Source organism: Myiozetetes cayanensis, unplaced genomic scaffold (genome assembly GCF_022539395.1).
Source record: "Myiozetetes cayanensis isolate MyiCay16 unplaced genomic scaffold, myiCay2020 scf27, whole genome shotgun sequence".
Classification (NCBI taxonomy): domain Eukaryota; kingdom Metazoa; phylum Chordata; class Aves; order Passeriformes; family Tyrannidae; genus Myiozetetes; species Myiozetetes cayanensis.
The window spans coordinates 5,381,853-5,405,529 of record NW_026087488.1 but is presented as its reverse complement, the minus strand read 5'-3'; the positions used below and the strand labels follow the sequence as shown (position 1 = coordinate 5,405,529).

The window sequence follows — 23,677 nt, the reverse complement described above, 5'->3', positions numbered from 1 at the left end:
ATTAATGACGGTTAGGATGACGGTTTCTTCTGTTACGCCCTTTGCTTTAAGCGTTTAACCCCCCAACCCTTTAAGGTATTGGGCACCTTTAGAAAACAATCAAACAAAAGAAAAGACGTTTGGGGCGGTTTTTATTGGAAGCTTTTTATTGGACGAGGGGGTGAAGAGCGGCTGGAGAAGGCGAGGAGTGTTGTGAGGGAGGGAGGGAGGAGCGGGGCCGCACCGGCCTGAGGGGACGAGGCGATGAGCCCCGACCAAGGTGCGGCGGAGCCGCTCCCGGGGGCCTGTTCCTGCTCGGTGCCGCTCCCGAGCCCGTTCCCGGCCGGAGCCGCTCCCGGGGCCCCGCCCGCCGCCGGCTCCTCCCGCGCTGCCGGCGCCGCCGCAATCTTGTCCCCCCCGCGCCACCGTCGGCCCGCCCGGCGGGTGAGGGGTCACGGCTGCGGCCCCGGAAGCGGCGGCGGGGGCGGGCCCGGCCGTGTGTCTGTCCGGGCTCCGTGTGTCTGTCTGTCCGTGCCGGGCTCTGCCCGGGGAGCGGCCTCTCCCCCCCCAGCCCGCCAGGACGATGGTGCAGAGCCCGCCCGCTCGGCAGCGCCGCCGCCTCTGAGCCCCGCCCGGCCCGGGGCGCCGGTAAGGAGGGCCCGGGGGGCCTGGGGGTCCCGCCGGTGTCGGGAGCGGCCTCTGGGCCGGGCCGGGTTGGTTTCGCTGCGGTTTGGCTCAGCCTGGGGTGGATTTTAGCCTTGGTTTGCCTTTGTTATTGAAATCGTTATTTTTAATTGTCTTTTTAGCGGGGTCCGTTAGCTTGAACTTTGCATGGGTGGTGTCGTACCAGGAAAAAAAAAAAAAGCCGGTAAAAACAGAGAAATCTCAGTATTTTGCTTTATTTCCGTTTCAAAATAGGTTCTGAATAGTGATTCCTTCATTGGGCTTTTTTTTTTTTTTTAATCCCCCCCCCCCCCTTATTCGCTACGTGCCCGTATTTTATCCTCTTTTACTCTTTTCGGGGTTTAAGTTGACTAACGATCTCGTGACGTCTCTAATAATAAAATTCCTGGTGCATCATGCCTGGGAACATGGCTGCTACATCCCCCCCCTGTTAAATTCAAACTATGTATCGGAATCGCGGGTGTGGACACGCCGGGGAAGGTTGGAAAGAACAGATTACAGCACAGCTGGGTGTTTGGTTTTGGTTTTTTTTTTGTCCCTCTCCTTTTCCCTTTGTTTGCTGTTTAAGGGTTTGTCTTCTCTGGAGAAATTTATTGTCAGGATTAGCTCTGGCGGTGTAATTTGCCCTGTTAGACAAACCTCGGAGTGTAGATAAGGATTCATTAAGGATTGCCCTCCACGACCGCGTCCAACTTCCATGAACTTTTCGCGATTGGAAGGAGATCCTGTCGTGGAAGGAGAGACCCCGCCACGGCCGGGCCTGCTGTGGGAAATCATTACTGCGCTTTTATAAAGGCTGAGTTACGGGAGATAACGCGCTAATCCTCGTGCTTTTTTAGCCTGCACACACAAAATGTTTCGGCTCCCATCCCGTGAGCTGCTGCCGCTTCCACCCCGCTCGGGTCCCTGGGAATGAGCCGGTGGCTGCGATCCAGCTCCCGGTCAGCAGGTGTGCCCGGGACAGGGATAACTTCTGTCGGCAGGCTGAGCAGAGATCGTGTCGAATTGCGAGATAATATTGAATTGTGCCTGCGGGACTGAGTGATGCTCCCTGACCCCAGATTTAGTGGCATCAGAGAGGATTAAGCCCTTGGTAGCTTTGTTGCCTCCCGCGATTTGAGGAGTGGCTCGGGGGCCGGTGGAATGCGATTCTTCTCCTCCGCTTGAAAGACAAGAACCTGAAATGCCGGCCGATAAGACAGAATAGTCACTGTGCTCTGTGAGCACCGGGGAGCATCCGAGGGCACGAACAAACAGACCGTGGTGTCCTTTGTGCGAGCCGGATGAGGCCGAAGGGGCAGGAGAGACACGGGAGAGGGAGCCTGGCACGTCCAGCCCCCTGTGTCGGTGCCACAGGAGTGCAGCTCCCTCCTGGAACACCCCCCGGCCTGATCCTGCAGATCTGTCATCGTTATTGTTTTATTAAATAGCTCAGGAGATTGTGTAGAAATGAAGCTGTTTCATCAAACGAGCCCTAAACTGAGTATTGATGAAACTCGCTGGTGTCAGAATTTTGTTGCTTTTCCCAAATCTGCCCTTGCCGAAAGCAAGTATGTGTGGGAGTTTATTTTTTCTCTTTGAGAAGGCCGTCCTGACCTGAGGATAAAGCTGGTTCCCAGGACTCAGAACTCCCAAGTTTTGTTTTGGAAGGAAACTTGTGTATGTCCTGGCATGCCTGGGTTTTGTTGGTTATCTGTAAAATGGAGACTGAGCTCACCTATGGGAGCTTGGGCTGAGCAAAATAAAGCCCTGTTTCCTTTGACCAGTGGGGGTGAAGTGATAATATTACTGATGTGACATGATAATATTGCTGCCATAGCCTTGATGTTTCAGCTGTTGCCCAGGTCCCTCATTTCAGCTGGTTTTGCTGCTGTTTCTGTTTTCATTAGTGGCTACTGGCTGTTTTCCTGCTTGTCTCACCCAGCCAGAATTACCTTCTTTCCACACCCAGAACTCTTAATTTGCCATTCCCCAAAGCTGCCATTTCCTCCCCTTGTCAGTCATTTTCTGCTTGGGATTCAAGCTGTGTATCTGTCTGCATCCCTGTCTCCTCACAGTTCTCACTGCAGGCTGAAGAGCCTTTTCGTGGCATTTCTCTGCACTTTCACTGCTGACTTTGGTGCCACCTTCCTTAACGGGTGGCTTTAAAAAAGTCAGTGATTAACCTTAATAAACTGGTCACTCAAACAGCTTCTGATTATTAAACTGTTAGTGAGAATTGACATATTTCTTGATTGAAGCTGCCCTGTATTTGTTTGGCCATTGTCAGGTACAGCATACGCAGAATTTGATTTCTCCTGGATCTTCAAAGATCCTCTAAAACAACATAATTTTACTTTGGCTGCCATCCCCCAGGTTCTCTTGCTAAGCAGCAGTAACCAGAATAGCATTTTTATTCAACTTCAAAGCCCTTCAGCCTATTATTGTATGTTTTATTGCAGTCTGTATGTGATTTAGATTATGGTAAGTCATGCTGTAAGTCAGGACTCTGGCTTGTAAAAGTTGGAAAGTTTAAAAATGCCCATACACTGCCCTGTGTGGAAGTGTCCTTGTTCCCATGGCACAGGCTCCCTTGCCTTTTTTCAAGTTTGGCACCAAAATGTGTATTTTCTGTCAGAGGTTAGGTTCATTTTGATTTTACAGCTGGCTATGTTTTAAATTGTGTTTTTCCCTTTTAACAAAAGTCAGAATTCAGGGTTCATTGGATCAGTGAAAAAAATTCCTGACTTTATTTATATTTCCTTACTCACAACTTCCTACCTTATAACCCTTTGCTGATTCTTTTTTTTTTTTTTTTTTTAAACTCCTAGCATTTAAAAAAAAAATATTTGGAGCTTGTTTGGATTTGTCTGTTTCTGCATCAATTTTTCTTCAAGTGGGAAATGAAAATCAGCTTTGCTGTCCCAGGAGCATCAGCTGGCACAGAGTTCAGGTGCTTGTGGTAAATCCACCACAGACATTTTGAGCTACAACACGTATTTTTTGGGAGGGGCTGTCATACACAGATTGAGTAATGTGTGATCCACATATTTTCCTTGTGATTTTTTTAAGTCATCTGCCTTTTATAGTGACTTTTCTGTCTTTATAGAGAGTTAAATTCGGGAACTTGGGTGTTTGAAATTCAGTATCGAGTTGGTCTTTAAAATTTTGTTGCAACCGACCAAATGACTTCCTTGGCTTTGTTTTATGGGCAGAACTGAAACGTTTGCTGTTCATGGAGCTCTTGGGGACGTTGAAATGCTTAATTATGCTTTGAAAAGGGCTTTGAGGGCTGGAAAGGAACACTTCATGCAAATATGAGGCGTTTTGCTTCATTCTGTTCTTGCGAGTCCCCAGAATTCTGACTCAGGAAGGGCTGTCCTTTCCAACAGGTGACAATCTCACTCGTGTCCTGCCCTGCACAGTGTCCTCTGCCTGTGCCCTTTGCATATGCAAAGAGCCAGGCCATTCTCCTGCCACAATTCCTGCTTCCAAGCTGTAGGGAAACGTGGGGAGTTTTATCAGTAAACATATTTGTTGAATAAAACAGCTCAGAAAACTGATAAGCCACTGTCTGGTTGGAGCCAATTCCCTGTTATCTCCCACTCAGGAGGTTTCTCCTTGGGCAGCCTCGGGGAGATGTGTTTGTGCACATCTGGCTGCACATCTTTTGGCTGTGTTCGGTTGCAGTGGATTCAAGAATCCAAGGTGATGTTTTCAGCAGGTTTCACCCTCCACACATCCCAGTCACTTCTCTGTGTTGTGGAGAAGTCCAGTGGCATTTACTGGGGGGGTGTTTATTGGGTGTATTTTATTTAGCACTGAAGGACAGGAGAAGGAGAAGAGGCTCAGCTGGACAGAGGTAGTGCCCTGCTCTGCTCTGGAGAATTCCCCTCCTTTCATTCCTCTAGGATGAATTCCTCCCTCCTGCCTGCCCTTCTGCTGCTGACAGAGGTTTCAGGCTGCACAGTTTCATCCCACATGGTCTGAATTTGCTTTCTGAAAGGATGATATGAAACTGCTGCAGATTCTGGCACCTCAATTTCCCCACAGATACCAGCATGATAAAGTGAGTCCTGCACTTGGCCTTGTGGGACCTCTCGAGGTTCCCACAGACCCACCTCTCCAGATCCTTCTGGATGGGATGGGATCCCTTCCCTCCACATGGCTTAGAGTCATTGCCAGACTTGCTGAGGGTGCCCTCAGTCCCAGATTTGTTTATCCCAGCCCCAGCTTCCCAGCTCACACACCTGGGATCTGTTCTGCTTCACTCTTTTAGGTTTTTTGGTGCTGGATACCGAGTTCTGTTTGAAGAGAAGAAAACAAAATTAAAGGTAATTTTTGTACCTGCTGCTGTTTACTGCTCCGAAATGAGTGGCACTTTAATTTGAGATGAACACCACTGCTTTGTTTGCGTGTTATTTAGGGATGGTTTGCTAAGAAAATCACCCTTGGGTTGATTTGTGTTAGTAAATATTTTTCTGGCAGCAACATTATTCTCATTCAAAGTGGTTAACCCTGATGTGACCCATTTCCTAACCCCATTGTACTGCTGGTAACAGGGCATCTTTGCAAACATAATTGATTTATAAACAAACTGAGCTGCACAGCTCAGATTAAACCCTGTCCTGTGCAGTGAGATGTTCAGGCTTGGAGAACATACGAGGTCTTCACGGGCAGTGCTGCCTGTGCCCTTCCCTTCCACCCCCAGATTTCTTCCCTAAGACATTTCAGTGCTGGTTTTGCATTTAAACCCCTCCTCTGGACTGAATATCTTCCATGCACAACAAGAATGGGAATCAGTTATAAGGAAATTCCATCATCTTGAGCTTTCTAGGGGGAAGGTGGTAGTTGACATTATGGCAAGATACAGGTAAAAATGTCAAACAGTTTTAATCTCTTTAAAATTCATGTTTGGGTGGGTTTTTTTTTCCTTGTGGCAACTGCAGTTTTGCTTTTAGTATCTGCTTGAGTACAGCATACATTTTTTTATTCTTGTTGGGAATTCAGTTCCTTTGATATTAAGCTCTGAAATGGGAATTTAATACTTCAGCTGTGACTCATTTCATTGACTTTTTCTCTCTTTGCAACAGACTTGAAGATTTTCCTTATTTGTAATTTATTCTGGAAAAACTCATCTGCCTGTTTCAGCAGTTTCCTTCTTTCATATATAAATCAGGAGGAATTACAAACGTTATTCCTTTGAGGTTGCTGTCTGTGATCTTGAGCTGTACTGGAGGGAAATTCCCTCAGTTGCAGAATATGCCACTATTTTCTTGCTTTTTAAACAGCTGCCCAAACCTCCTGTTTCCCTGGGACTCTGGCAGATTAACTGTTGTATTTCCATCCTTTCCCTTTTCAGATTCTTTACCTGTATAACAGAATTTCCAGGGTTTGTGGGGGCCTGATTTTAAGAGCACAAAATCTCCAGGGCTTGTCCAGGCTTTCCCAGGGAGTTCCATCAGCTGTAACTCTGCATTTGGTCCCGATGAACACCCCTCACTACGCAGCAATTACTTTGGTCAACGTTCCAGGCTGGCAGTTTTCATTCTTCCCGTTGTACTTGAGCTACTTGTGCAGTAAAAATCTCCCCAGTCAGCCTAACAAGTAATAAAAGGCTCAGAGAGAGGCAGCAGAGTCATTAGAGCCACTCACTAAATTATTTATTTGGCTAAAAAGTGAAATCTGATCTTGCTTGCCTGACCTGCCAGGAGGTAATAGCATTGGGTTTCTTTTTTTAACTGTGTGAAGAAGAAATAAAAGTCTAAATCATATTCTTTAAGTTATTCATTTACACAGAGGAGGGAGTTAATTACAACTAGAGCTGGTAAAAGGATTATGTTTGTGTTGTGATTCTAACAGGTCCTAACAGAAAGGAGGAGGTTAAGAAAGCCCTAAAATCTAGTGGGAACATACATTTAGACGTACCTGCAGTGATCTGGTTCACAAATTCCTGAATAATTAATGTTATTTAAGTACTTTGATAAAAAATCAGTAGTTCTTCGGGCAGCAGCGTGGAAACATTTGTCATTCTGGTTTGCACCAGCCATATCCAATTGCTATTTTCATGTCAGCTCTAATATTGAAATCCACAGTTGTTCCCTTTTCTCTCCCAAATGCTCAAAAGGCATATTAGGCCTCGGAAATTGCAGCTTATAAGCATTTTCTAATTGCTTTCAAAGCCGTTGAGTTATGGGAGCATATTAAGCAACTGGCACTTAAAAGCCGGTGATCTCTTACATAAAAATATTAGCCCAAATATTTTTTTCTGCGTGTGCTTTTCAGCACGGCCTGTTTTATGGCTGATTTTCAGGCCCTGTGGTAAACAAACATGCTAATGGAGCTGTTGGAAGCCCCTTTAAAAAGGACTCGCAGCCCTGTGTGTGCTGTGAGTGACACTCAGCTCTGATTAAATGCTGCAATAAACCCTGCATCTGTGGTATTTTCAAGAGGAAATTCAGAAGGGAACACACTGAATACAACTCTGCTTTTGGTTTATCTTTTGATCTTTTTCCATCTCGACATGTGTCTCCAACGTTTCTAGATGGAGTGTTTGGGATTTTTAAGTAGGGCTCATTTAAGAAATTTGCTGCCAGGGACAAGACAGGCAGGACGTGCAGGAGGGCGGATCGTGCCCAGCATGATCCCTGCCAGCACCAGCTCTCCCTTCCCCTCTCATTGCTGCCTCCTGACACCTTCACTGGCCTCTTTGGCCGTGGCACATCTGGTCTGGGACACAAATAGAAGTTCTGGTAAGGTGCACATTTATCATCACCTTTCCTTTCCTCTCTCCTTCCCCTCCTTCCCCTGCACTGTGCTCTCGCTCAGAGACACACGTTATTTTTGGGGAGGTGTTTGCAGGTTGTTCTCGCTGATGAAAACTTGCTGGCTTTCCTGGTCTTTGCAGAGTGGATGAAAATGGGTGGATGGTGCAAAAAAGTAAACCCAGGACGTGATCCTGTGTTCTGCAGAGCACTCACTGTCTCAGCAGCTTTCACCCAGGAGAGCAAGTAGGTGTGTGGGGAGAGTCAGCAGGCACAGCTCAGTGTTGTGTTATTGTTGCAGGACCTCGGGGCTCTTCTCTCTGAGCTGAATTTTTCCCTCTCTCTGGGGCAGTTTTGCAGGTTTTGTCAATATTTCTTCTGTTAATACTGACAGGAGCATTTCTGCCAATCAAACCCGGAGCATACACAAGGAAGTTGTGGTCATTGTACACTGAGGCATCTGAAAAAGGCTTTGTCTCAGTGCTTGTACTTTACCCTTCTTTTGTTTTCTTTTAAATCAATAGAGCAGATCAAAGATCACTCCCTCCCTTGCCGTGTTTCTCAAAATCTGTCCCTCTCCCTCATCCTTAGTCCTGCTGCACCTGGGTTATAAATGACAACTGTGTCCTTTTAATAAGGGTGAGGATCACCCAGAGCTGCAGGGAGCAGAGTCCCTGACTTAATTAAATGTTACCAGACATGTATGGATGCTCAAATATTAACTCTTGCAGTGTGGAATTCTCTAAGATGCTGATCTTGAAATTAGCCTTTCCCTGTGAATTTTGGAGATAATCAGCACATTGGTAGGAACAGTTCCTGCCTTTCTAGTTCAGCTGGGGTTAAAAAGCCTTTTCAGCCAGGATTTTAGGTGGGACATAGATTAAGAGGTTGGCTTGAAGTACCTCCTTGCAGAGCTTCTGAAGTAGATGCCACAAGACTGCCCTTTAACACTGGACTGTTTGCTGTTCCTTGTGAGTGGAGATGGGGAAGCTGATATAATAAAGTTAATTTGGGTCTTTCTGCTCTGTAAGTGAAAATTCAGGAGTGGAATCTGACAAAATGTTGTATTTTGGACCAAAATTAATGATTCAGTACATTTCCTCAGCATCTGTAAGTCTCTTTGCTTATACACTCTAGCAAAAGTTCTAGATCCTGCAAGATTCAAATAAAGAGTCTGCCAGCCTCCACCCTAGTGCAGTTCTGAGGTGTTTCTGACCTCAGGATGCAGAAGCCAAAAATCCTTCTCAGGTCCCCTTTTGACCATAGAGACATTTGGGGCTAAGGATGGTTAAAGAGGGATCCCTAAGGCTCCAGCCTCAGTTTTGAAAGGATGTGCAAGGACGTACAAGGTTTGACCTGTGGGCTGTGTTACAGCTCTGTCCACACTGTAATTTGGGGAATCCAGACATCACTGGAATTCAAGTGTAGAATGCACATCCTGCCTCGGTGTGTGGGGAAAGGAAAGAACTGGGTTTATTGTTGATCAGTGATACTGGGCTGTGCTAGGACTTCTCCTCATTTCTTAAAATCTGTTCCCAGCTGGCAGTTTCAGGTGCTGAGGAGGTGACGCCGAGCATGTTTTGATTTATGCTGTGTTTAAGGCTCACAGTCTGTGCTCAGTGAGCAGTGCAGTCGGATAATTGAATCTCACTCCGGCGTGTGATTCCATTGCTGGTTGTCAAACTTTTGTCCGGTGTGATCTGCCAGCCCCCACCCCGTAGCACACAGCCCAGTCACTCTGCTGCAATGTTCTTTCCTTTCAGGTGAACAATCAGAATAATGTTCTACATAAACCTGTTGGAGAACCTGAAGGTTTACATCAGCAGCCGACCTCCCCTCGTGGTCTTTATGATCAGCGTCAGTGCTATGGCAATAGCTTTCCTGACACTGGGGTATTTCTTCAAAATCAAGGAGATCAAGTCACCAGAAATGACAGAGGTAGGTACAAAAAGTTCCTGAGCTGAGCAGTGGGAATGTTAATTTGAAAAAACATGCCTGAAGCTAATGAGTTATTTCTCCCCCCCCAAGAACTTTCCCTTGTGTTTCAGTTTAGGAATGTTCAGTGCCCCCACTGAGTGTTCCCTGCTCCCCCGCTCCAATTGGGAGCTCAAAAGGCAAAGATCACAGGTTGAGATAAGAACACTTTACTGGAAACAGCAATGACATAATAAAGAGTAACAGCAACAATATTAATGGCAAAAGGTGTAGGAAAAGAAATTATTTACTTGGAGAAACATTCCTGAGAGCAGACGACACTGGACAGCTCCCTCCACCATGTTTTCTCATCTGGAAGGAACACCCTTCTCCCTGGAAGTGAGAATCCCTTTCCCCCACCAATGATGTGATAGAATAACTCAGCTACTGCAAAAAATTAACCCTGTCCTGGCCAGAATCAGAACATTATGGGAGAGCACAAAGTCTGATGGGAGATTGTTTTCACTTATACTTGCCTCTCATTTCATGGGGGAGAGGCTGTTGGTGCCAATGTTTGGCAGCCTTGCTTTATTTCAGGGATGAGCCCAAATCACCTGTCATGGATCTTCCCTACTGTGTCTAGAAACCTTCCTGTTTCTTGCTCTGATGGGCCAGCTGTTTTAGGGAACTCCTTTGGCTGTTTTGGGGAACTCCTCACCCAGCAGGACTGTTCTGTAATGAGGGCAACCCCAGAGAAACCGCTCCTACCCCGGGCATGGTGGGAACAGGGCGAGTTGGGATGTTCCCTTCGTAGCTCAGAGGATGCTGTGCTGAGCTGTGGTCAGGCAGGGGCTGGGATTGAACACATCTGACTTCTGTAAACAACTTGCCCCGTTGTTGAGATAGCCCTGGTGGTGTTTGTGCTTGCTTTGTGAGCCGTGTAATGCTTGTTAAATGGCTTGGAAGGCGGGTGGGATGGTGCCTATCAAGGCGTGCACAGCTCCACAGAGGTGGCAGCCAGCAGCAACTTGCTAATCTGGTTGAAATCTCTGTGTTTGGTTTAAGGACTGGAATACTTTCCTCCTGAGGTTTAACGACTTGGACTTCTGTATATCTGAGAATGAAACCTTGAAGCATCTCATCAACGACACCACAACTCCGGAGAGCACCGTGACCAGCGGACAGGCAAGGTCTTCCACACAGTCCCCACAGGCTCTGGAGGACTCTGGTCCAATAAACATCTCAGTTACCATCACACTGACCCTGGACCCACTCAGACCCTTTGGAGGGTATTCTCGCAATGTCACACATCTGAGCTCCACGATTTTTGGGCACCAAATCGGTCTTTCAGGTATGCAAGACCAGACCTTTATAAATTCAGTTTGCAGTTGGCTCTTAGAGGTTTTTTCAATTCAAGAGAGAACAGCTTCAAGCTGAAAGAAAGTAGGTTTAGATTGGATATTAGGGAAGGAATTCTTCCCTGTGAGGGTGGGGAGGCTCTGGCACAGGATGCCCAGAGAAGCTGTGACTGCCTCATCCCTGGAAGTGTCCAAGGCCGGGTTGGACGGGGCTTGGAACAACCTGGGATAGTGGAAGATGGAATGACTTGAGCTTTCCTTTCCAACCCAAACCATTCTGTGATTTGAATGTTTCTATGATTTGAATGCTTAACTGTATAATCAACCTTTTGTGCACAACACAGATGTGTTTCCAGACTTGTTCTGAGTATATTCCTGTGTAGAGCCCTTTACTTGTTTGTTAGAAGAACTTTTCCCTGCACTCAGAGTGGCAAAGAGCCTGCAGGTGTACCCAGATGAGGCTTTGCAGTTTGAAATGATTAACCTAATGGCTATGGAAGGTAATTTTTAAACCAACAGAATTCCAAACAGGAAAAGCTTGACTGTCTTCAGATCTGTCTTAATACATCTTCAGGTGTATTAAGTGACAAATATACATTAGAGAGCAAGTATTATGTTGTCCAAAAAAATCTAGTTTATCTAAAATGCATAGGTGAATAAGCTGTAATGTCACAAACAGCAGCAGATAAGATGATTACAGTTTCTGTGGTGGGGAATGACCATTCTGCTGTGTGGCTGCTTACCAATAACTTTTGACAGGAGTTTAATAGAAATTGATAGTAGAATTGATAATAGATAGTTGAATTTTAGCTTTTAGCCAGCATTGCATTTCATAATGATCCCTGAAGGAGTCTTGAACCTGAGACACCTGTGGAGAGACATTACCCGGAGCTGCAAATCTGTATTATTGTGTTTCCTGTTGGTATTTTGTTACTGCTTTAAGAGCTATCAAATGCAAGTTCCACTTCCAGCAGCCTGGATTTATTTTCAGTCTGAATATATCCACATGGAATTACTGTACATGACTTTACCTGCGGTCCAGTGTTTGCTGGCACCTTTTTGTCTACACAAATATCTCCAGTTTGAGCATCAGAAAAAAACAAATATGCAAGGAAGTTTTTAGGAGGAGAAAGGCTAAAGATCTAAAGATTTTACTTTCTAATAAAGTTCTCTGAACATGCAGGAGTTCACTTATAAATAGTTTTTAATTTCTGAAAGGAGCTTAGTGACCCCAGTTCTTCTGGGGCGGCAGAGATTAGAAAGACCAGCAGCTGGGGGTTTTGTAGTTTGTTTTGGTTTTTTAACTTTGTTTTTGCTCTCTTTGTTGCTAGTAAAGATCCTGGATGACTTCAAAGGTACAGATTCAGGGTGGTGGCTGCTGCCTTAGTCCTTTGTGTGTTGTCCTTATCCTGGTGATTGTTGCTCAGATACTTTTGTGCACCAAAACCAGCTTCCCTTCTCTCTTTCTCAAAGGCAGAGAATCCCATGAGGAAATAAATATTACATTCACCCTGCCAGCTGCCTGGAATTCAGATGACTGTGTTCTCCATGGCCACTGCGAGCAGGTCGTGTTCACAACCTGCATGACTGTGACAGCAGCCAGCAATGTATTTCCTGTCACAGTGTAAGTGCTTTTTAAACACTCCTTCCTAGACTGGTTCCTGGGTGATTAATTCCTCAGCTGGCTCTCTGAGGATGTTAGTTCCTGATGAACATTCCTGTTGACCGTGGAAATTATGTACCTTCCCCCACAGTAAAACATTTGTCTTGGGACTTCTGTTGTCTTTTGGCAGCACTAGATTTTTCTGAGGGTGTTTTAACCACAGCATGTTTTTTAAACATGCTTTTCAACATCCTACTTAAACTTCACTGGGAGCAAAACAATCTGTGGAGATTTAAGAAAGATACCCTGTAATTTAGTGTCACTACCTTGGATGAGAGACGAGATTTGAAACTAAGGCTCTTATCCTCTTCCCTGCTGAGAGATCAGCAAAAGCCAAATGCTGCTGTGCTGCCGTGTCCCTGCCCCAGCAGGTACAGACCTTCCAGCAAAGTAGTTTCCCTTGGTCTTGTCTGGATTCCCTGCCACCATTCAATCCATCCTGGAGAACCACCAGATGGATTACCACGTGTGAAGCCTTATGAAAACCAGTGTTTTCCCAATTAAGCTGTGGCATGTTGACTTACTGGAACAACATGCAGTTAAATTCTAATCTTAGGGTGGGAATCATACGGTTTGTTAGACCCTTTTGGTTAAGCTTTGGGTTTTGTTGTTGTTTTGGAGAGCCCAAACTAAAACTGGGTTTTGAGAGGGCAGTAAAAGTTCCTGAACATGGAGAATGTGCTCAGGGTGCTAATTATTTCTGGTTTTTTTCTGCAGTCAACCACCACATTGTGTTCCTGAAACGTACAGCAATGCTACCCTGTGGTACAAGATCTTCACCACAGCCAGGGACTCTAACACAAAATATGCACAGGATTACAACCCTTTCTGGTGTTACAAAGGAGCGATCGGAAAAGTGTATCATGCTTTAAATCCCAAACTAACTGTTATAGTTCCAGATGTAAGTGCTGGGGTGTTCCTGTATGTTATTTTAGATAAATGCTTGGCTCTGTTTTAATTGAATGTGGTTCTGTTCACATCCTAAAATAGTTGTGTTCACTGCTGGTTTATTATGTAGGGCTGAGGCAGAGCTGGGAACGCTCTACCCCCAGTGATGGTCTTCATGGAATCTCCATGTGCCTCACTGCTCTTAATAACTAACATTTATATTTTGAAATCCTTTAAAAGCCTCTGCCAGTATTTGGGAAAAGATCTATAACACTGGTTTTGAACACAAGGAGCATTTTGGCTCTTTTGTGCCACAATTAGGAATCACTTTCATTGCTACAACAGCTGCGTAAAGGGGGAACTTGATTCATGAAGTAATTTCTGTGTTGATCTGATAATTACTGCTTTAATATAAAGTGCCAGCCATTGGTGCTCTGTCAGTAAATGGTTTTAATTCTCTGTGCAGGATGATCGCTCCCTAATAAACCTGCATCTCATGCACACCAGTTACTTCCTTTTTGTGATGGTGATTACAATGTTCTGCTATGCAGTTATTAAAGGCAGACCAAGCAAACTGAGGCAAAGCAATACAGAATTCTGCTCTGAAAAGGTGAGTCTGTGTGGTAACAAAATATTGACTCTGAGAAGGAAACACAGAAAACCTTTTTGATACAGGGCAGACTGGTTTTTCTTGTCTCTGGAGATGTAGATTTAATTGCCCTTCCAAAGAGACACATGGGTGTTTCATTGTGGACAGTACCTATGGGTGCTACCAAAGACATAGATGTGCTTTGTACATCCTAAGAGTTAGGTTTCTGTCCCACAGAAGTGGATTATTGCAGCTCAGGAAGTGCAGGACTGCAACTCCTCTGCCACAATTCTGATATTACTTGAACTGTTTTGTGTGAAGCACTGAATAGATGGCATTGAGTACTTCTATTTATCTTTTATCACAACAGGCTGAAAGCCTTGACTAAAACATGATATGTAAGTCTAATGGCTGTTAATCAGAATTAAATTAAAAACAATAACAAAGCAATTGAAGCAGTCATTGTTCAGTACTGCATTGGGGGATTTGCACTTTGCTTGAAGGATTAAGTATTAAATTTATTAATTTGTAAAGTAGAAAGCCATTGTTGACACCTTTTGATCTTAATGATGTTTTGTAGCATAAGCTGGTTTGGTTTTTTGAGTTTGAATGGTTTGAGTTTTTTATTTTATTGATTCTGCTGAGTACAAAACACCTTCAGACTCACTTTGATTTCCTTTCCAAGTTAGACTTCCCGAGGTTCTTTGAAAAGGCAAGCACAGATATACCAGCTGCACAGAGATAAGTACTATCACTGTAACAGGATTAAGAACTTGCCCTTTAATTAAATGTTCTCTTTCCCTTTTGTTTAGGTTGCTTTGTCAGAAGCATAATCCATCCTCTCCTTCGACCGAGAACGACCGAGAACCGCAATCATTGCCTGCTGAACCCGGGACGGGTCTTAAACACTCTGTGAATACATTACCTTGCAATGTTGGTTTATTCCAACCAAAGACATTTCAAGTGCCTGTAATTGATTTGTACATATTTATAAAGGTATATTCCGAATAGGTCAGATGATGCACTCGCAGTGCGGCCGGAACCCTTCAGTCCTTCCCTGTGGACATAGCGGAATGTTTGTGTAGATACGTTTAGTGATATGGCTACTTCTAGTCAGAGCAAGATATTTTTGTCTAGCTGCATCTGGGCAGGTTAAGATGCCTTTGCAAGTGTCTCAAACAAAACCAAGAGATCTTTGGTTGTTTTTGTTTGGTTTTTTTTTTTGCCCAATCTGTACAGTGTGTTTGAAACAGTATGCACCTTTGATATAATACTGCATTTCCGAAGCCACCAATCTACTACATGACTGAAATGTGTATTTGTGTGGCCTAATACTTTCTTCCATTTGCTCTTTGCTTGCAAGAAAAGATATCAACATTTTAGAATTTTTGTTTTCTTTTTTTTCTTTTTTTTTTCTTTTTTTTTGGAAAAAAAGAAACACATATTCACATTTTAATAGTGCTGTATTTAGGACAAACTTGTGCTTTTATTCGTAGTAAAAAAAATTAAGAAGTGAAGTCCCATTTTAAAATGTTTCTTACTGAAAAGTACTGATTGATTTTTTTTTTAATTTATTTTTTGGTTTTTTGTTTTTTCATTTGGCTTGCTGAATGCCAGAGAACCAGTCAGCATAGAGACTATCTGGAAAACTTTCCACTTGGCCTCCCATCTGCAGCCCTTGAGCCAGGATTGTGTGTCTCTGCTGCAGAGCAGCTTTCTGTAAACTTTTTTTTTTTTTTCTTTCTAGAAAGTGAAACTTAATAAAAAGATGTATTGTATTAACAGTCTGTCGAGGCTCTGCACAGCCTTGGGCAAGTGCAAATAATGAAAGGAAAGGAAACCCCATAGTCTGTCACAGAGCTTCACTTTGGGACTCTCCCTCCATCTCCGAAGGGCAGCTAAAGTGAGCCTTTGATTAGCTTTGTCCCATTCCCATTTAATGCTGTCCACTCAGGGGAAAATGACAAGAAGAGTAGGGCTGTTGTGATTAAGGTCAAAGAAACCACACAGTCAAACCCTTTCTGTTCTCTGTGTCCATTCTTAAATCAGAGGTTTTATTCTGTGCATTTCTCCCTTTCCCATTCTGCCTTTTGCTGTTTTGTTTTTTTTTTTCTTTCTGGCTCCTTATTGAGTAGCCTGCTTAATTTAAGGAGTCAGGGTCTTCCTGCAGTCATTTCCACCACTGCTTTTAAAATCTCACTGGTTGCCTTAATTGACCTTTCATCCTGTCTCTCAGCTTTCTCATCAGTGTAACAGGTCTACATTCATACCCACAGGCTTTATTTTACCTCCTCCTTTTGCTCTAAACTACACAAAAGAAAAAAGCCAACTCAGAATCTCACGGTCTCAACTATGCTGGCCTAAAATTCTCCATTTATTACCTACAGACACCACTGATTGGTATCCACTGGGCTGTGTGTGTGGGACTTCAGTAAGTTCACCAGTCTTAAGAGTGTTTGAAGCGAAATAGTCACAGTGTTTTTCTTCAGAACATGTTTCCTTAGAGAGTTTCAGTTACTTAAGTGGTATTAACTAACGTGTTTTCTCCAGGGATGTTAAGGCAGAGCTTTAGACATGACCTGATTTGAAGTCTAGGGATAAAACGAAGTGTCCAGTTTTCTCCTGATGCTGCTATGGGCTGATGCTGCTCCCCTGAACTGAGTCAGAGGAGTCAAACAGGTAGACATCTTCTCCTGAAAACACTTCTTAATTCACCCATGCCCAGCCTTCTGCGTTAATACTGACTTGGAGAGCTGCCTACGAGGGTGGCTCGATCTGGGGACCAAAGGCAGGAATAGGAAATGGATTTGGTGGATGGGGGGAGGTATTTCTGGAAATACCTAGAAAACACCCGATGCAACGTGACTCCTTTAGAAAAGGAAAGCCAAATCCTTTCCCTTTCCCCAAATTAAGAGTCAAACTCCAAATGTCCCAACTGGAATTTGGTCTGCTGGGGCAAAACAGATTTGGTGTTTCAATCCGGCTTTGCTAGTTGGCAATTCAAGGAAAACTTCTCACCCACGGTATTGAAGCCCCCTGAAATACTAAGATTGTGAGCCACAAATGCAAAAGGGAAGATGTTAAAGAGTTGTGTTTTGGCCTTAGTTTATCCCTTTGCACCCCTGTATTGCAGCAGAGAGGTGAGGGTGTCCCCCCAGGTGGACGTGCTGTAATACTGAGGAATGTTGGGCTGTTCCTAGGCGTGGTGTACAAAGTTAAATGCAGCCAAACAGAAGAGTTAAAACTTTAAATATTAAAGTTCAGATCATATTGATCTTTCCTTTTTTTTGTTTTCTTTTTTCTTTTTAACTATGACTTGAATCAGTTTTGATTCTATTTGTACGTGTTTTCTTGTTCTTAGAAAGCTGCCGTTTTCTTTTGCGTTTTCTTTGGCATTACATAGAAAATCTGAGCCTTGGTTTCAACCCTCTGCAGGTGATTGTAGGGTTAAGATGGCTGTTTTGGTTCGTTTTGTTCTTACATTTCACTGTGTCTTGTTGCATGATGGTTAATAGCTGATTTGGAAATGACATTTCTCTCCTAGATTAATTTTGTGTTTGTAAGATGTGCATATTGCTTTGCAGAATAAAAAACTACGAAGTTTATTCTGCTGTCTTTATTTCCACAGCCCAGTTGCTGTGGAGGTTTCATAACTATGGGCCACTGGAGGAAATTAGTAGTGAAAATCTGCAGTAGAGTGGACTTTCAAAACCTTTTCTGTACCTAAGGTGGAGTGAACACCTTATGTAGACTTGTTTTCGTCATGTTTTATGGTGCAGGGAATGTGGCCTGATGCCCACCATGCAGAATTTGTGTCCTGATGATGGTCCCTTCCACTGCCTCCTCTCTACAAATACTGTGTAACTCAGATGAACCCAGACCAGATGCTGAACATTTCCCAGTGCCTGCAGGTGGCTGGAGGATTTCTGTGGATGAGGGTTGAAATGAAGATAATGTGGCGTGTTAAGTTCTAGCCCCAGCTGGAACAAGTTGCACCTGCATGTTTTCAGTGCTCCACAGAGTGGGAACATCGTTGTTTTGCTCTTGGAAGCTTGTTAAGAGCCAGGCACTGTGTGTTTGACAAGTGCAGGAAGGCCAGCCTGCCTTCCTTCTCTGAAAAAAACACTTCAAAGCATCCAAATGCTGCCTATTCAAATCTGGTGGTGAAAGAGAGCATCGTTTAAAAGCAAATCTGTGACATTGTTTCATAATTTTTACTGAGGGACTCTGAGAATTAGTAGAAAAAAAAAGTGATTTTAATATAATTTTTGTGTTTACAAATCCCCTTGGGCTGGCTCTAGGAAACTGGTTAGTTCTGAAATGCCTGGAATGAGCCTTACCTGTGTTAGCACAGTCCCAGGTTCGAGGGAGTGTTGCTACTTCAGGGAGCAAAGCAGCCATCTCAGCCTCCTCTGAGTTCTGTCCCTCAGCCAGCAGAGAGGAAGAGAAAGGCAGTTGGACACGTATCCACTTGTTTTGTTAAACAAACTCTCTTTCATAACGAGCAGCCGCTCTTTGGCAAGTGCAGGGCTTTGTTCAGGGAGTTTTACAGAAGTGCAACTTCCTTGAAGAAAGTCCTGGTTTCATACTCGGGGAGTTACACTTGAGTAAACTGACAGTGCTGAGTTCCTGCTGGGGGAAAGGTGCTGAGTAAATCAATGTGTGATTGAATTTGGTTTGTTCTGAAGCAAAAGGTGAGCAACCTGCTGCCTGGACTATCTCCCAAAGCCTTTCACGTAGCAAGTCTTGCTGCAATTTAGTGCCACAGCCTTAAGCCAGGTTTTTCCAAAGCTTCCTCCTGGCTCCTGATAGGATGAGGAGCTTAAAAGTAGATGTTTTAAGCAGGTGGTACAATGGAGGGGAGAGAGAAAGGCTGTTCTGCTGCTCTTTCCAGGTGCTGGAAGGGTGGGATTCACTGGATAGCACTGTAATCAGGCTGTTTGCTCATAACGATGGTGTTTGTTAACAAACCGAAATAAGGGCAATGAAAAATTACATAAAGGCTGCTCATCTGGAAAACACGCACGTGCTGTGTTTGCAAGCAGATTACATCCAGGCTGGATGTGAGCAGGCTGGGAGGAGAGGGACCATCTGCCACCGGCGATGGCATTTCTTTAATCGGCTGTTTTGTGCCAAATATTTTGGTCTTACGTGAAAGCATTGCTGAAAATGAGGAGCAGCATCTGTCTGCTCGCAGCAGCGCCTTCTCCCTGCGAGGAAATTGCTCCAGCTCTCTTTGTGAGATATGGAGAGTTTCAATGAAATGTTGCTCTCCAAAGTTCCCGTGAATGAGTGTACCGGCAGCTGCTGGGATCTGGATTGTAAATTCTCCTTTTCTCTTCCCTCCAGCACTAATCAAAACTTTGCTGGTGATGAATTGCCTGGCAGAGTGAGAAAATCAATCTGTAGCTAAAGGTAGAAACCCATGTTTCTGTTAAATTCCTGTGACTCGTTTGTCTGCTGGCACCAGCTAACTCGGTGACTTTTGGATTTCTGAGCCCCACAAATGTCCTGGAAGGTCCTCAGAAGCTGCACACACAAAGGTTCCTTTGTGGTATCCTTTCTGTCAGCTTCTGCCAGCTTTTTGGATGTAGTCTGTGCACTGACCTTGAGGTGTCTGTTAACCCTGGGTTGAAAACAGCCCAGCTAAATAAACGAGCCGTGCTGAGGAGCGAGGTGGGAGCTGGCTGGGTTTGGATCTTGCCCCAGCACCGTTGCTGAGCGGTGTCCCTGTCCCTCAGTGCCCTGCCCTGGAGATCCGGGTTCCTTGCTGTGCCTTTTGCTGGGTTACTGGGACAGCCTGCTTTGTGTTTCTCCTTTACAAAGGGCTTTTACAGCTCTAAGTGCTGTGACCTTTACTGATAGCAGGGACTTATCCTTGGCTTGCCAATGCATCCGACCGACCGTGCTACAGGGAGGGGGAGGCTCTGTCCTGCCCTGCAAGAAACCTTCCCAGCAGAACCAATATTCCCTATTTACCTTTGGAAGATGTTTCTTTACAGGGTGTTAAAGAAACAGTTGGGATCTAAGCATAGACTTCCATGTGCTGTCTCTATCACTAGCGCCTTGCAAAGTGATTCTTGCACCTTAATGGAATAAGTAACAACATAAGATTTAATCTGTAGTGACAAAAAAGCAGGGCAAAGCAGAGACCATCTTTTTTGTAGACCTTATTAATGTTTGTGAATCAAACATTTTACAGCACACACTGTCTTATCCTTTGAGAAGGTCCTTGCTGGTAATCCCCTCTGTTTTCTAGCAAGAGGAGGGTGGCAATATATTTTCTGTGGTCTTGGTGTAAGTCACGTCATGGAGTTGTTTTGTCAGTGGGGAAAGGATGAGAGCCCATGGGCACCTTGAGTAAGATGAGTGACTGAGAAACATCGTTCAGCTCATGATGTCCTCGTACCTATTTTACCCCAGAGCCCTGTGTGAGCAAAATGGTCACCTTTTAGCAAGCACAAACGGGTAAGAAAGGTGATTATGGGGCTGTGGCCCTGTGCATCTCCTCCCAGCAGCTCGGATGGCATTTTCACCCTGGAATTTTGTTGTTTTCCCTGGTCTCTTCCCCCCTCCTTCCCTTGCCAGCAGAATTGGTGGAGCAGCTGGGACTGCTCACACTGCCTGTTGTGGAGGCTCCCAGGTGAGTGGGTTCACAGTTTTGCAGAGTAATGAGGATGAGCAATCCTGTGTGATGAGGGGCAGCTGGACAGGGTTATGGTATAACCAGGGCTGGAGCCTGGCCCTTGCCCACAGGTGATGCCAATCCCCCTGATAACCCCTCAACCGGGCTGTGGGGGCAGTGCCAGACCTGGGGTAGTCACCACCCAGCCTTCCCTGCTGCTCTGTGGTTAGGGGGGGTCACTTGTCTCCCTGGCAGACCCCGAAGAGGTATTTTAAGTAGTAAATCGATGGTTTGGGTGTGATGGAAGCGAACAGGCTGCCTTGGAGCTGCTGGATTCCTCTGGCCCTGGTGAGTCCCTTTGGGTGTGGGGGGCTGCAGGGGTGACTCCAGCAGTGTATTTGCTGTGGTGGGGCAAAACTGGGCTTCAGAGGGAGCTCGGTGGGGTTCAGGAGATTGTGGTCAGTGGGCTCAGGGCTCATTGTAGTGAGGGGAGGATAAAGAGACTATTGTTGGGGGCTTCAGAGCTGGATGTGCCCTAAACTTGAGCCTCACCCTCCTGAAAGCCTGGAGGGGGATTCCTTAAGGCTGAGGGAGGAGGGAAACAGCTTGGAAGTGCACATTTCCCAGGAAACCCTCTCACAGGCTATGCAGGTGACCTGAAAATGCCTAGAAACGAGAAACCCAGCACTGATCTGGGTCAGGAGAAGGAGCGTGAAGTAATTTATAGGAGTGAGGCAAGCTGAGAACTGTCAGTGGGGAAGGGGGAGCCCTGAGCGTGGAGGGGCTGGAAGGGGAGCCTGGATTTGGGGGAGTCCTGCGGAGGGAGGAGCTGGAGAGGGGGGAGCCCAAAGTAGGGGTGTCCCCGGTGCCGGAGGGGCTGTGTTTGGGGTTATCCCCGCGGACACGGGGCTGTGTTTGGGGTTATCCCCGCGGACACGGGGCTGTGTTTGGGGTTATCCCCGCGGACACGGGGCTGTGTTTGGGGTTATCCCCGCGGACACGGGGCTGTGTTTGGGGTTATCCCCGCGGACGGGGGGCTGTGTTTGGGGATATCCCCGCGGACAGGGGGCTGTGTTTGGGGTTATCCCCGCGGACACGGGGCTGTGTTTGCGCTGTCCCCGGGGCCGCCCCGCTGTGTCCCCGCAGCACCGCGAGATGGCGACACGAGCTCGACCCTCCGAAAGGAGCTGGGAAAGGTGGCCCTGGTGACCGACTCCTGGTCCGATGCCGCGGACCCCCTAAAGTAGCGGGGGTTCGTTTAGGAAGGGATGGAAAAAATTGCGTGAACGGCAGCAGTTTTCCAGTCTTTCCCCCCACGATGTCCCCCAGTTGGTCTCTCACTTCAGGTGCTGTTCGGACTCGGTCGGTGCTCAGGTTTTGTGTGCTGAGCGCAGGTGTAGGAGTGAAAACAGGGATTTTTTTCACCGAGATTGGCTTTATCTATAAGCTTCTAGTCAAGGCCGTGCCCCAGGGCAGCCCCCCTTGCAGCAACCCCAGCTGAGGTGCAGATGGGGACAGGGAGAGCTGTGACATCTCCCCATGGGAGGAGCATTCCCAGCCGGCACACGGAGACCTGCGGGTTTGGGGGGGCTCTGGTGCTCCCTCCTCCTCTCCACCGTGCCCCCCGACTGCCTCCAAGCACAGCAGGAGACCACACTGTGTACCCCAAACACCTACCTGACAAAATGCCTTGTCCATCTGTATTTTCAATAAACAGCAAACCCAGCCTTAGCACTCACTTCAGGGCAGTGTTATCCCCCAAGCAGCATCCGAGGCCATGGATGCACTCCTAATTACAAACATTCCACATCTGCAGTTGCTTGGGGGAAAGTCTGGGGAATGAGTTTGTTTTTCCCGGGTCTTGCTTCCGGGCAGGGAAAGGGAAGAGCAGGAAACTTGAAAGGAATAAATTGGGCTTGTGAATCTCCCCCATCGAAGCCCAGCCTGGTGAGCAGAAGACTTACTGAGCAAGGGTCAAAGCAATTAGACAAACCTCTTCCTGCTATCGATTAAAGGAGGAATTCCAGAGGATTTCCTTTTCTCTGTTGTGACAAATGTAAACCTCAGCCCCCAGGTCCAGTGCTGGTGCTGGCTGTCACACAGGGGTCTGTCTTCATTCAGAATTAACATCAGTGGTGATAAGGGGAGGAAAGAGATGGTGTTTCCAGGACTATGGCTCAGATCCCTGCTGGCAGCAAGACATTGGTATGCCTTGACCAGGACCCAGCTCCTGTGCCTAACTTTGCCCTGAAGGCAGTGGGAATTAGTCACCTAATTGTTCTCTTGAGGATCTGAGCTTTTCCCCGGTCTCCTGCTTCAAATAAAGCCACAGTTCTGTGTTTCCTGGCCCTGGTGGATGAGGGAACTCTTCTTTCTCCCTCTGCTTTTGAATGAAGATGCTGTGTGCAGGGTTCCCTCTGGCTGTCAGGGAGCGAGGCAGAGTCCTGGCACACTGCGCTGCCCCCGGTGCTCTGGGAGCACAGCTTGCTCGTAATTATTTATGACACTCCATTGTGCATGAATAAAATGGTTTGTAGGAATACAGGAAGCCTTAATCGCGGGAAATCTCCCAGCAGTGCCTGCCCCGGGAATGTCACTCTCATGAGGATGCTCTGCCGTCGCTGCAGCGCCGTGCAGGGCTCGCTGTCTCCCCAGCACTTTGTGTGCTGAAGGGATGTGGACCCGCACAAAGCAGTTTTTCAGGAGGAAATCTCTCTCCCCCAGGCGTTGACTGTCCGTGTGTGGAACAAACAAGTGGCTCTGGCACGGGGGGGCAGCCGTGCCCTGGCACACAAGGTGCCCGTCATCTCCTCAAAGCCTGGGCACAGCTGGAGGCCGGCAGGGACCCTGGTGTCAGTTAGAGCAGCTTGAAAGCTGCTGTGTTGGAGGTGACTGGCAGGAGGAAGGAGTCCCCCAGAGCCTGGGGCTTGTTGGAGCCCAGCATGCCAGGACTCGCCTGCTTCTACTTGGCTGGGGTAGCTGAATATGCAGGGCACATAATGGCCCCCTAGGACGGTTGCCCTGACAAAATCAAAATCCTTAGAGAAGAACTTCTGTGTTGTTGACAACTGGGATCCGAGCAGATCTGCTGAAAACTGGAGGGCTGAGTGTGAGCAGGCACTGACTAACACACCCTGGGCTGCTGCAGCATCGACACCCGCCCTCGAGTCATTTGTGGCATTGCAGCAGCAGCCAGAGCTGAATGTGAGCTGCCCAAGAATGGAGTCCAGGTTA

At 46.3% G+C, this 23,677-nt stretch overlaps 1 protein-coding gene across 1 annotated transcript; it reads left to right on the top strand.

Annotated features, from left to right (window-relative positions):
- The first annotated feature begins 448 nt into the window (after nt 1–448).
- On the top strand, nt 449–17,423 carry TMEM248 (transmembrane protein 248). The gene is made up of 7 exons (XM_050321939.1): nt 449–627; nt 9,170–9,344; nt 10,386–10,671; nt 12,152–12,302; nt 13,059–13,242; nt 13,696–13,839; nt 14,631–17,423. Exons 2-7 carry the CDS (start codon nt 9,186–9,188, stop codon nt 14,649–14,651), a joined length of 945 nt encoding a protein of 314 aa, XP_050177896.1. The 5' UTR covers nt 449–627; nt 9,170–9,185; the 3' UTR covers nt 14,652–17,423.
- Nucleotides 17,424–23,677: the final 6,254 nt, after the last annotated feature.

What these genes read in the sequence shown, in the direction of transcription:
- TMEM248 (XM_050321939.1), top strand. Translation starts at nt 9,186, where the DNA reads ATGTTCTACATAAACCTGTTGGAGAACCTGAAGGTTTACATCAGCAGC. An exon ending in AGTCACCAGAAATGACAGAG is followed by an intron (nt 9,345 to 10,385) that starts GTAGGTACAAAA and finishes GTTTGGTTTAAG; the next exon opens with GACTGGAATACTTTCCTCCT. An exon ending in CAGAATTCTGCTCTGAAAAG is followed by an intron (nt 13,840 to 14,630) that starts GTGAGTCTGTGT and finishes CCTTTTGTTTAG; the next exon opens with GTTGCTTTGTCAGAAGCATA.